At 29.0% G+C, this 13660-nt stretch overlaps 1 protein-coding gene across 1 annotated transcript in view; it reads left to right on the top strand.

Annotated features, from left to right (window-relative positions):
- Nucleotides 1-10821, top strand: part of smo (smoothened, frizzled class receptor) — a 98396-nt gene extending 87575 nt beyond the window's left edge. Inside the window, exon 14 of the mRNA XM_075382171.1 lies at nt 9088-10821. Within this exon, the coding sequence (XP_075238286.1) occupies nt 9088-9393 (306 nt within the window). The 3' untranslated portion in view covers nt 9394-10821. The remainder of the gene's footprint in view (nt 1-9087) is intronic.
- The last annotated feature ends 2839 nt before the right edge of the window (nt 10822-13660 follow it).

Below are 13660 nucleotides of genomic sequence, written 5' to 3'. Positions count from 1 at the left end.
TCACATATTTTTACATAAATCTACGAAGTTGCATAAAAATATCTGATTTCATTAATTTTTGTAGCAATTTGTTTACATTGTCATTTTCATGTGTTTATGAATTATAGTAATATTTACTTCCTAAAAGTCATTGAAAAATTAAAGTTTTTGGAAACCATCTGTGCCATCTTAAAGTACATGTTTTACCTTACAATTAAAAATTAAAATATTTTTACATTTGAAAAAACAGAATTAATAACGATTGGTTTTGAGCGTTAGCCAAGGTAAAAAAAACACGCTTTTTCTAAAAAATTCAATTTTCAAATGTTGATAAATAAATAATTAAGTAAGATATAGAGATATCTGTTACGGAATGAGCAGGTAGTTAGCTCAAGAACAGAATGCTAAATTGACCTTTTCATTTTTTGCAGTTTAATTTATTGTTATAGGCGTTTTATCAAAAACTTGCAAATTTTCACAGTAGACCTGGATTGACGGGCAATTAGAAATTAAAAGTACTTCAAAAATTTGATTAATTTATAGCCTTGGGTCTTTTAAATCCATACCTTTTTGAATTTTTGAATTGTCTTAAATAGAAACAGAGTTATGGAAGTTTATTATTGTGTACCCTCAAGTTATGTTTCCTACGTATAATAGCTATAGTGTGATTTTGCTACTTATTATAAAATTCACTAGTGCCCTTAATTTTACTCATAGAAAAGAATACTCGAGGTTTTTTTTATGCAAAATTTCCTGAGCTATCTATTGGTGCTTATTATTTTTACATGTGGTTAAAAATAAAGCTGCTATTGGCAAACAAACTTTTTCCTTAATTTGCTAATTAACAAATTAAATAATCGCCGTCTGGTAGGGTACACTTTATTCTACATATTTTTCCAAACCTGTTCCAATAGTTTATTTGCTGTTGTAAATATTTTTGAGGTTAAAATCTCTATTGGCTTAGCTATTTGTAAGCATTAATGTTTTGATCTGAACCTTTTTAAGTATAACGAAAAAGCTGATAATTTTATTTTCTGATAAACAGATATCTGAAATTATAATTCTTATTTGTTTGTTTCTTCCAGTCTGAAAATTTTCCTTGTCAAATATTTTATTTAAAAATACTTTATTGGTGAAATTGGTGCTCACTGCTTTCAGCAAACCAATTTTTTTTTTGTTTACTCTTAATTGTTAATTACAAATATATGCTACACTCAGCAGTCATTAATATTTTTTCATTCATTATATACAACTAGGAAGCAATGATTGTTCGGTAAATGTTTCAAAGTAGATAAGATTGTTCTAATTCATGGCTGTATATTTTCAAATATTATTAGTCAGTTCAATAGATATCAGTATTTAAGAGTATTAAAATAGTCAATTTTTCTTGTATCAAGATTATGTATTCATTAATAAACCTATCAGCAACTGAAACTATAAACGTAATGGACTCAGTTGACTGATTTTATAATAACATTCAATCTTTAACATATAAATTTCTTATATTTAATGATGTAAATATTATTACATTGAATAATTGATTAAATGTTACATTTTAATGTTGCAGTTAAATAGTTTAGCATGATATCTAATTTTTTATTAGTTTAAAATTATAACCCGACAAAGCAATGAACTAACCTGAAGTTTCACAGCAACATCTTTGATGTAAACTTGCACAAGAAAGAGAAGGTGATATCTTTAGTAGTACAGTAAGTTAGTTTTAAATCTGAAGATTCAGTTTAATGCTAGTTATACAAGGATATTATTTTGTAAAAAAAAAAAATCACTTAATAAACAAACTTTTAATTTAAATTTTGTTTAAATCTTTAATGATTTAATATTAATAATAATTTTGTATTTTTTTTAATCAATTTTTAAAAAAACCTTATATCGTTAAATACAATTTATACAATAATACAGTATTTATAGTATGCTGAAAACATAATTTGGATTAAGAAATATTTTTACAATAAGAAACAAAATTTTAAAGAAAGGAATTATCATTTCTGGGAGTCTGCCAAATTCTCACTCGGAATCTTCAATTGGAAAGCGGAAATTCTATTTCTAAGTCATTTGCATTGATTGATATCAGCGTCACTGTCAGAAATTCCATCATCAATTCCAAAATTTTTATAATTTCTTCATTCCATTAATCCACATTACTTTACCAGTCTTCTGTTGCTGACTGACAGCATCCTCAGTAACACCTTTTAGTTTTGTATGATGAAGTTTAAAAATATTTTTGTTTTGAGTTTGAAGTAATATAATGAAATCTATTTCGTTATATTATATAAAGTTCAAAATTTATTATTAACTACGTAGTGTTAACTATGTACTTATTTTTCTGGGACAGTCGTGAACTATTGATTCCAATTTTAAAAAAAATTTCTGATGAAAGCCTAATTCTTGTGGTAAAGGGTATGAATTAGTTTTGTTTTTCACCTACTTGCAAGTTTACTTTTAAAAGTTATTTACAACTGTAAACAAAATGTAATATGCATTTCTGAGTTTGTTACATACAATTTCCAATTTGAATTATTATGTATTACTAATTAATATATTTTATTATTAATATGTTTACGTTCAAATATATTAATCCATTTGTTTTTGTGTTCAAACTGCTTGCAAGATATATTGCAAGTTCTTGGACTTATTAGTGCCAAAGAGATTTGGGTCCCGGTTTCCTTCAATTAATAAAAAGCAAAGTATTAGAAACTTAGCAAAGAAAGTGCATTTAGAAAGTAAAAAGATAAGAAACTTAATTTTTCATTATGTTGATTATTGGTTTTTATTATTTCATTAAAGTGTTTGTTTAAATGTTTAACATAATTTGTTGAAAGCACCGAGTATTGAAGTTGTTCTGATTATCATAATACTTTGTGTGAATCTGTTAAAAATTGTGTTTATAGCTGTGGTAAAATTCTCTGCTTATTTCCTATTAAGGATAGGAAATAAACAGAGAATTTTATGTTACAACTATCTTTCACTTAGTTAAAAAAATAACATTTTGAAGTATTTTATTTTAAATTAATTAAGAGAGTTTTACACTCTGTTTCATTTCTTCTGTAAAAGGTAATATAGTTTTTTTTTCAGTTTCATAAAAGTTTTTTCCATTATTATTTGTTAAAACTTTTTTTTTTACTTGGATACTAGTTAATGAGCACAAATAGGTGAAGGAAAATTGCTTATGTTAAATACATAATCTTGCATGAATCACTTGTAGTGATAAGAAATTAACATTTGCGAGTGCATGCAGTCTGTGTTGGAGTTAAATCAGATAAGATGGCAGTTCACTATTTTTGTAAGTAATTAATGAGATATGCTGGATGTGATACAGGAATTGATAAATATTTCATGGAAAAATATTGTGCAATGGCTGTTGCATTTCCCTAAGTTTACTCTTGTACATTAGCCAGTAATGTACAACTGTATTATTATAATATAATGGATGAAAACTTGTGAGTTATATTTTCATCACAGTGCTGTATGCTGTTAGTAAGGCCTTAAATATAATTAGCCCACTATTTCGACCACCAACTCTTGCCTTTGAGATTCACTCTATTATTTCTGAAATGACTCAGTATAACACAACTGTGAGCTTCTGCTGGATCCCTAACCATATTGAAATTTCAGGCAATGAGCACAATGATAGTGCGGCAAAAGAGGCTTATTTGCAGCCTGGTTTCACTAATTGCATTGTTTCAGACAATCTTGTTTATTTTCTAAAGAGGGTGGTTTGTGATAAGTGGCAAAGTAAATGGAATGCTACAATCAACAATAAACTTCACCCAGTAAAGAACACCGTATCACCATGAAGCTCTTCATGCAGGAATAACTGTCAAGAGGAGTTTATTATTTTCCATTTACGAATAGGGCACACTAAACTTATTCATAGACAACTTATGACTCAGACTGATGCATCCATTTGTGTTGACTGCTACTGTCAGATAAAGGTACCCCACATCCTTATGGACTGTGTCTGTTTGTAGCATTGTGTCAGAGATTTAAATTAGGGGCTAACATTCAAAGTATTTAAGGAAACAATATAATGCTGTTATCGAATGTCTTGCTTATTCCTTATGGCCATGCATCTATATTCCAATATTTGATTACTGTTATAGTACGTTTTATATATTTATGCTGTTTGATGTATGCCAGGTGTTAATTTTGTTTTAATTTAGATATTTAGTATTTTTATTTCATTGTGGTATTATTTTGCCGGTAGCAAATGGCATAGGCACTTTACATTTATGCTGTACTGTGTGAGAAATATTTCTCATTGTGTTATTGTGCATTTTAATTGTTAATTTTATCTGTTTTATAATTAAAACAGATTATTAATTTAATTTTTAAATTTGGTATTGTTAATTTAAACTATTATTTATTGGGAGCTAGAACCGATTCTTCATTGTGCGTCCAAGAAAAAGAAAAAAATGAGTTATTTCTATTGATTGTGTTTCACGAAATCTAATGACAATAGTTTTGTAATTGTTTGCAGAATTTTCTTTGTGCAGGTATTTGAGTCTGTTGTAGTAGAATACATACTTTGTTTCTTTCTGTTTAGAGTTTAGTGCAATTTTTGTATTCTGTAGATGAAATTTACTGTAAAAATCTTATTTGCTGACAACATACAGATGGAATTTTCAGTAATAGTGTTTTTAGAAGTGCTAAACATTATGGTACTTTGAATTCTTCAATTAAGATAGAATTTGTACTTTTAAAATTTTTTTTGTTTCTTACAAAATTCACCGTCTTAATTGAGAGTGTTAGTGGAATTGTTTGTTCCCTTTTGAAGTGTGTAATCTTTTATTGTGTATTTATTAGGTCGTTGAATAACATTTTTAGCTTGAGAGATTTAGGTACTGTGCATATGATGCAATTTTTACTAAATTAATGCATTCCATATGAGTTTATCTTATTTTCTTGAAACTAGTAAAAATATAATTTTAAATAATGTTTAGTCAACTGTTTTGAATTTTTGAAGTGAATTAGATTACTTATAACCACGTATGGGTCATATTAGATTTGCTTCAAAGTTTTTTTGGTTTTTTTTTATCATTGTTGTAACTTTATCTAATCAATAAATTGTTTTAACAAGGGCATTTAGAATTATGTCATTCATACAGAGCCACGACCTGTACATTCAAAAGTTTGTTATTCAAAATAAAGTTAATGTATATTTTTGTATGTATTTATTTATACAGATGAGCATCATATAGTTTAAAATCATCATGCATATGGGGTTACTCATGGCTTTCTGGTATATAAACAACAGCAGCAGGAATACTATTGTGACTCCCCTATAATAAGAAAGTTAGGGTTTATATTTTGCAAACATTTCAGAGAGAAATGTATTATTATGGACTGAAATTCATGATTATTTTACTTTTATTGTTTTCTTAAAATTGACCACAGTGCACTTGAATTAAGGTAAAGGTAATAAAGATTTTAGCCAATTGAGCCTGCTTTGCTCTACGTCCAGTTTCTTCAGAGATTGTTTCTGGGCGTGCTGAGTGTTTTAATGCCATTGGATGTGGACAGATGTTTGGTTTAGATGTTGAGGGATCTTTGTTGTTGATATGTAAGCTTATGTTTGTTCATGTAGAAAGTTGTTTTATGTGCTTATTTAAGTCGGTCAGTTGAGTCTAGTATTTATGTATAAGATTTTCATGTTATTGGTATTTATGGATATGTGATGTGTTTCAGTGTGGTGTGTTATGAGAATGCATTTGATGGTCAAGTGAAGTGACTAGGATAGATAAAGATTGGGTTATAGGTTTTTGGATTCCACGACTCAAATAAATGAAAATGAAAGAAAAGGATGGCCAAAATTTTGACTCATATTATTTTTTTGCAAAATAAAAACTTTTTAAAATCAATTTAGGAGCATAAATATTTATTAAGTATATTCTGTGAATATTTTTTGTAATTTGATAGATATAAATGTCTAGTTCAATTAATATGGTACACAGTACTGAAAAGTGAAATAAGTAAAGTCAGTAACTACCTTTCTGGCCAAATTCATCAGTTTCTTTTTCCAACACTTTTATAGAGCTTAATTTCTATTGCAATAGATTTTGCTTTTATCTGAAAGTATGATATTTACAAAAATCTGATTGTTGGTGGTCATATTTTCCAGACGATGACCAAGTAATATAGGTCATGTTTCAAAATAGTATTTAATGTTATGTTTTCAAATAGTACATATTTGCTAGTTGTGCAGAATACTATTTGTTTGGATAAACTGATGTTAATATCTTTTCCTCATTGTATTTACAGTATTGATTTTAGACTTGTTTAAATTGCCCCTGTTCATCCAGTAAATTGAGTCTCTTATACTACGTTGAAAGTTATTTGTGGTATAATTATGATTTTCTAATGTCCTTGATTTCATCCTTTTTCCTTATTAATTTGACTGAAACAAAATATCTCAAAAAAGGATGTTAAAAGTTGTTAACAATTAGTTAATATTTGTAGTTTTTTTTGTTTTTTTCTAAGATAATATTAGATGTTATATAGTCTTCCCAAATTAAAAAATGATAAAAAAAATTTTTAAATAAGAATCAATCTAAATCAAGTTATTTAAAAAAAAACTAATTAAAAAGAATAATTTTTTTACAAAGTTAACGACAGTATTGAGTTGTCTATTAAAAAAAATAACATATTAACATAACTATTTTTACACTACAATTTTTAAGCACCTGAGTTTGTTTGTCTTTACAAGTTTAACTTTATATCTATCAGTTAAATTCACTTGTCTTAACAGATCGACATGGTGGTTACCTAGTTGTATCAAATTCTTGAAAATTCACTTGTGTTTATAAAAACAATAAATATATTTACATTTCTTAAAAAATATGTTACTGTAATCTAGTAGGACCCATCTAATTCTCATAATTATGTTTCAGGTAAAAGCTACTGATACTATTCATTACTGTATTCAAAAGTGAATTATAACTTTCAGATTCCCTTTTTTTTGTGTTCAGTTTAATGATTTTTTGTACTCCTCTTCCTTTACCAAGAGTTATATAATTTATAACATTGTGTGTGACTGTTTGTATGAAAATTTATTAGCAGTTAATAAATTTTATCTGCTTAAAACATCTGGCAATCAACAATTAAGAATTTAGATTTTGGGCTTGTCAATACTGGATAAGAAAACGGGATAGGTGGTGAGAAAGGACAATTTATACCCAGAGAAATTGGAGTTTTAGATGAAAACCCCACTCAGAGAAAAAGATTAAGACTCCCATCAGGCTGGCAGTGTTCATCTATTCATACTCTTATCCCTCAGAAGATTACTGTCAGAGGCATTTTTACATAGATGGATCAGTGAGAGAAACTTTGCATTAATTAGATTACATATGAGGGTCATTTAAATAAACACTGGAATTTTGCCATGCGGGCTGAGGAAGAGCAGTGAATATGGTAGGGTGCTGTGGGTAGTTAGTTGGATATGTGTGGAGGGGAGCAACTGGCCTGTCATGCCATAGTCACATTTCCACGTCAGTAACAGCATGTCTTGAGTGGGAGGTACCATCATCCATTGCACAACAAATTTTAATTTGATTTCTTGCTAATGAAGGTGTCAAAGTCTTCGAAATTTTGACTCTATTTTAGACACAGCTTGGAGATACACTACCCTGTCAAAAACTCAAGTGTTTGATTGGGCCAAAAATGTTTGAAATGGCGATAATGCAATGGAGAACAAAGTCACGAATATCATCCAAAGACCAGCATCAATGATGACAACATTCAGTTTGTGACTTCGTGTAAGGTGACCATCAGATAACTGTGATACCAGAAATTGCATCAGAGGTGGGCATAAGTGTTAGAAGTGTGCATATAATGTCTTGGATATAGCAAATTGTCACGAGGTGTATTACACATCTTCTCATTGAGGCACAGAGAAATGTCCCGAAAGACATCTGTTGTCAACTTCTGAATCGCTTTGAGGAAGGAGAGACATTTTTGGATCAAATTGTTACCTCTGACAAAATGTGGGTCTACCACTACACCCCAGAAAGCAAAAGAACAAGTTGGAGTAGATGAAAAGTGGTGAGGAGGCACCGATCAAGGGCCAAGAAATGCTTGATAGCTCGAAAAGTTTTGGTAACTTTGTTTTGGAACTCAAAAGGTGTGACACTGATTGATTTCCTGCACAAACAAAAGACAGTAAATGCGGCTTACTACTGTCGGTTGTTGGATGACGTCAGGGCTGCTTATTGCCAGAAATGATGCTGATTCAATTAGTTTGCAACAAACGATATCTGCAACTGATTTGTAATGTCCTCCTTCTCCACAACAGTGCATGGCCATATACAGTAGCTCAGACTCATGATAAACTCACTAAAATTCATTGGACACCTTTTGAACACCCACCATACAATCCAGACTTGTCGCTGTGTGATTTCCACATGTTTGGTTTGCTGAAAGAAGCTTTAGGAGGGGATAAGTTTGAAGATGATGCCGCAGTTGTGCATTATGTATTCATTAGTTGAGGTAGTCATTTTGTATTTTTGATGCCTAAGATAATTGATGATTAGGAAGCTGCCTCTCCATTTAAGAAAATGTATTTCTGCTGAAGGAAACTATGTAGAAAAGTTAGGTAATTTGTTTGTAATTTTATCTAATATCAATAAAGCTATATAAACAAATTCCAGTTTATATTTCAATGACACTCATATGTGCAGCATCTAAAAAAAAACTTTTCCCCAGAAATGACAGTCTACAGTTACTAAAGGACAAACATTATCATCCCAGCAATTTTGTTGTATACTGAAGTATCCAACTAAAACATCACTCAGGAAAATTAAAAAATGATGTAAAAAGTGATTTTAGATCTCCAATATACTGAAAATGCCCTAACGATGATTTGCACATAGCGACATCATGGAAATTAACATTGAGTTACAAAAATTATCTTATGAAACCTCTATTATTATTTTATGAAATACCTTGTCAAGATACTCTTATATTGTTAAATTCCAAACATGAACATTTTCCTAAGAGCATTTTTGATTGTTTAATTGTATGTTAATTGCAGTTCAACATTTATTTTATATTTGTTGGCTTAGTTATTAATCTATTTTTTTCTTGTTTATTTAGATTCTGTCTGCATTGAATGCTATTGGTAGTGCTGAACAGCCACCAGTTCCTTCGCTTTTTCCTAATCTCAATAGAAGACCAGGAAATGCTGGGTTAGATGGTAGTCTAACAATTTTAACTACTAAATTATTTGGAAATCTAACTACACCTTTGAATTACACTGTACCAGATCATACTCCAGAATCTAGTGGGGAAGAACAAGTGGAAGAAAAACAAGATAGCAGTGCAATCCCTCTTGAAGAGAAACCACTAAATTCTTCATCACAAGATGAAGATGATAGTGAAGGTGGAGGCCATTTATGGTAATTTATTATTAAAATAAAGAAAAATGTTTAACTCTTTTAAGACTTGCATTTTTCACTTTACTCTTACTGGAGATAAGACATTTTTCAGTTTTTAAAAAGGTGTTTTACAAAAATTAACATATTCAAAACTATATGCTCAAATTGTTTTATTATATTTTTTTTTTGTGGTAATACCAAGTTTTACTTGTTATTATTTGTTACTACAATGAATTAATTTCATTGCCAATTTTGCTTAAAAAAAGATGAAACAAATTTTACTTCATCCTAATCCAACAACTGTAAAAAAATGTTTGGGATAACTGACATTTTTGTAGATAACTGTATCCAATTTTACTGTATTACATAAAATTTCACAATAAAATGCTCAAAAATAAATTTTTTACATGGAGTTTTAAAATTCCATGCATGCTATATTAAAGCTGAATTGAAAAAATCTATTTTACTTTAACTGGTCATCCAATATGCTTGCAATGTTTTTTTTTTTTATTAATATTTACAATTTATTTGTGCAAAACTTAATAAAAATGTACACTAACCAAAAACAAAAATTACACTGTTTACAAAAAAAGATTATCTTCAGATACCATATTTAATTTTTGCTTTGAATTTACTACCTCAGCGTCAAAAGAAATTCTGGTTAACACAGCCCATGTGCATCTTATATTTGTTACAGATTATCCTACTTCTCTTCCTCTTGCCTCTTTGTTTTTGACTAACTTTATTTACTACAAATACAGCACATATCTGCCATTTTAATCAGAGTTCTCATGCTGCATTATATTTACCTTCAACCCTCTTGGTCGGTCTATTTTTACCTAACCATTCATCAGTAACATTGAAAAGAAACAGGTATATGTTTCCTGATTTGTCTGTGTTTAATGTGCGTAGTGGAAAATAATTTAAAACTAATGTAAATATTCTGAATGCAACTTTTTTTCAAAATTTGTTGCTCTAACTTTCATCAAGGTGCACGTACAATATCATATCTGTAATACCAATACTTGCATGTGTGAATTGTAATTATTTACTATGTCTGTTTTTTTCCCTTCCATGTTTAGTTCTTGCTTCTTTTGTATTTCCTAATTTGGAGTTGGAAGAAATAAAGACTCCCAGTTTTAACTGCATTTATTTTTCTGTATAATACTTTTCTCCTAATGCTTATTTTTGATGGATATAATTAACAAATGTTTGTGGTTTTTTCCTGATAGTTACAGGGTAGAAGGAATTTTTACTATAAAAATAATTTATTAAAGGTATAATAAAGAACTGTGCTCTGCAATATTTTATTAAAATTTAAAGAATAACAGTGTTATGCCATTTATAATGAAAATATTAGAGCTTGGTATTATAAAAGTAAAATAAAATGTGGGATGTAAAGGTAATATACAGTTTATTATTTTGGATCCTGGTCTTAAAAAGGTTAGATTATTTATTTAACACTCATCATACATGTTCACTTGTTTCATTGAGGTTGAGGATTCCAACACTTGAATTATATAGTTAATATTTTGCTGTGAAGTGTTTAAAATTATATTTAAAAACCTAATTTGTTGAATAAACACAATACCTTAATTTACTTATTTTTCCTTATTTATATATATATATATATATATATATATATATATATATTTTTATGTCTTGATATCACCTCATAAGCGTGAAGCTTGTGGTTGGGATATGGAAATGGAATTTTGTAACATTTGAAAAATGACATGCCTGACCGGGATTTGAACCTGGCACCTCTGGATAAAAGGCTGAGATGCTACCACTCCACCCTAATTTTTTATAGGTTTTCCAAACTTTTTTTTTTATTTTGTTTTTATTTAGCAACCTGTAGTAGTCCAGCGTTTGACAGTAAAAATAGAGAATTACCTCAGAATTCTTTCGGACAGCATAGATTTTTATGAAAATTTGTAATTAAGCTTATTTAACCCTCTGCTTCAGAAGTTATATGTTCCTGATGTGTGCTTTTTGTTTTTTGGGGTGAAAACTACCCCTTGTTAAAAAAAATTCAAAAACCACAGACTTAAACATTTCATATATTGAAATCATGTTTAAATATGTAGAATAAACATTCTTTTATATTGTGGATTATAATTTACTGTGTTTTCTATGTTTCAACCCTTAGAAACCACCCCTTATAATGTAATAAAAAAAAATTAGTTTTCAACAATTAGAAATGTTTTAATGGTGCATTTATAATGACCTTTTACTGTTTATAATATAATTTATGATTTATTTCAACATTTCAACCCTTAATAACCACCCCTTATGAAAAAAATTGTTTAGATTATAGATGTAAGTGTTTTGTAGCTCAAAATCATTTAAATGTGTAGAATTAACATTGTTCCATATTCTAAAAATAATTAATATTTTTCATTTTATAATGAAAATTAAATTTCTGCTCGTCTATTAAATGATGAATTTAAATGAATTTACTGATGAAACATGAATTTGATGTACTTACATTTTTATTAATCAAAAAAATAACTTTAATTCAATAATTTGTGAAAGGTAATATTAATGAAGTGCATCACGTGTTTATTTTTTCGGTTTTGGAAATGTACTGACTACACCATATAAAAGAGACATTCACGTATATATACATATACAATATACCTATACACATCTATATACACAAAGTTCTATCATCCACAGCAGGTTTTCGCCTCTGGTCTGCTCTGTTACTTTTGTTCTACCTATACTTTCATCTATACATAAATTTCTCTCTCTCGCTCTCTCTCTCTCTCTCTCTCTCTCTGTGTGTGTATGTGTATGTACACACACATATAGATATGAGTGTACGAGGATATACTTATACATATGTAGATACACTTATATGTGTTCACATGTATTCATAAATGCTCCAAAACTGTTAAGAATATAAAAATTTACATGTTCTGAAAATTTTCCCAAAAAATTTGACTGGTTTTTCAATGATAACTTCCTTAATTTTTAAGCTATACAATCAATCAAAAAACAGTTTTGTAGGGAATTTCAAGAGCTACAAGACATATAAAGCACAGATTCCTTAAGCCCTTCATTTTTGACATTTTTGAGTTTAAAGGGCTTGGGGAAGTTGATCCTCGGAGTCAAATACAAACTTCTAACAGTGATGTCGCTCTCAATTTTTATCCTACAGAAATAAAAAAAATAAATAAAAACTTTCAGTAAAAAAATAAATAATTTTTTTTACTCTAGCATTTTTTATATATTTTCTTTAGTTTTAGAATTATTATGAAGAAAATAAATTTTTTTAAGAATTAAAAAACTTTTTCAAATTTGAATCAACCTTTTTTTCAAATCTAGGCATTCCAAACCAGTGAAATTTCTAGAACATATTGTTATTACTTAAATAAAGTAAATTGTAAAAGGATTACTTTCAATTCAAATTCTTGCGGAAAAATCATTTGTTTCATTGCTGATTTTTTTGAAAAAGTGAGACAACCGTTTTATTTTCATCATAACTTTGTTAAGTTTTCATGCTAATGACTTTACCAAAGCTAATTTTAAAGGTCTTTTCAAGTACTTTGAAAAATATCCCATAAGTTTTCCTCAAGAAATTTTCTGTAATGTTGAAAGGTTCGACTTCAGTTTTCAGTGAACAAAAAGTTACCTTCAATGAGGCATAACTCGGTCTGTATTGCATCTACAAAACTTTCATATCTGCATCCTGTCGTGGTGTTTTTCAAGTCGAGATTGTACTGCACTAGTTGTTTTAGAAGTCTCAAATCTTATATTCTCATTATGTGTCGAAGAATCCTAGTCTCCTCTTACATATGATATCAGTAATGGGTTCTAACTCTTTGCACGACTTTGTTGGGTACGATTTACCACTGCAATGTTTTGAAGTTGTAATATCTGTTTAGCTTTGTCAGAGTCTACTAGCAGTGCCAAGTGGGCGAAACCAAGACAGTTTTTTTTTTTGACCAAATTTTTATTTTTGGAGGGCATTTTTTGAGCTATTCCCTCATTACCATTTACAGAGTGCAGTTGAATAGTAGTGGTGAGAGTCCATCACCTTGGTGCAATCATGTTTTGATCTCAAATGGTTCTGAGAGTTTGCCTCTGAATTTCACTTTTGACTTAGTATTTGTGAGTCAGTTTTATCATGTTTATTAATTTGAGATGTAGTCTGAAGTGTCTCAGAATTTTTAGTGGTGATTGTGGATGCAATCATATACTTTCTTGAAGTCTACAAACATTATCACCATGTCTCTACTTTATTTTCTGTTGTAATCCATTATTGGCTTGAGACTCATGACCTG

This window comes from Lycorma delicatula, chromosome 1 (assembly GCF_047948215.1).
Source record: "Lycorma delicatula isolate Av1 chromosome 1, ASM4794821v1, whole genome shotgun sequence".
Lineage (NCBI taxonomy): Eukaryota > Metazoa > Arthropoda > Insecta > Hemiptera > Fulgoridae > Lycorma > Lycorma delicatula.
This window is presented reverse-complemented; position numbering and strand designations above follow the sequence as displayed.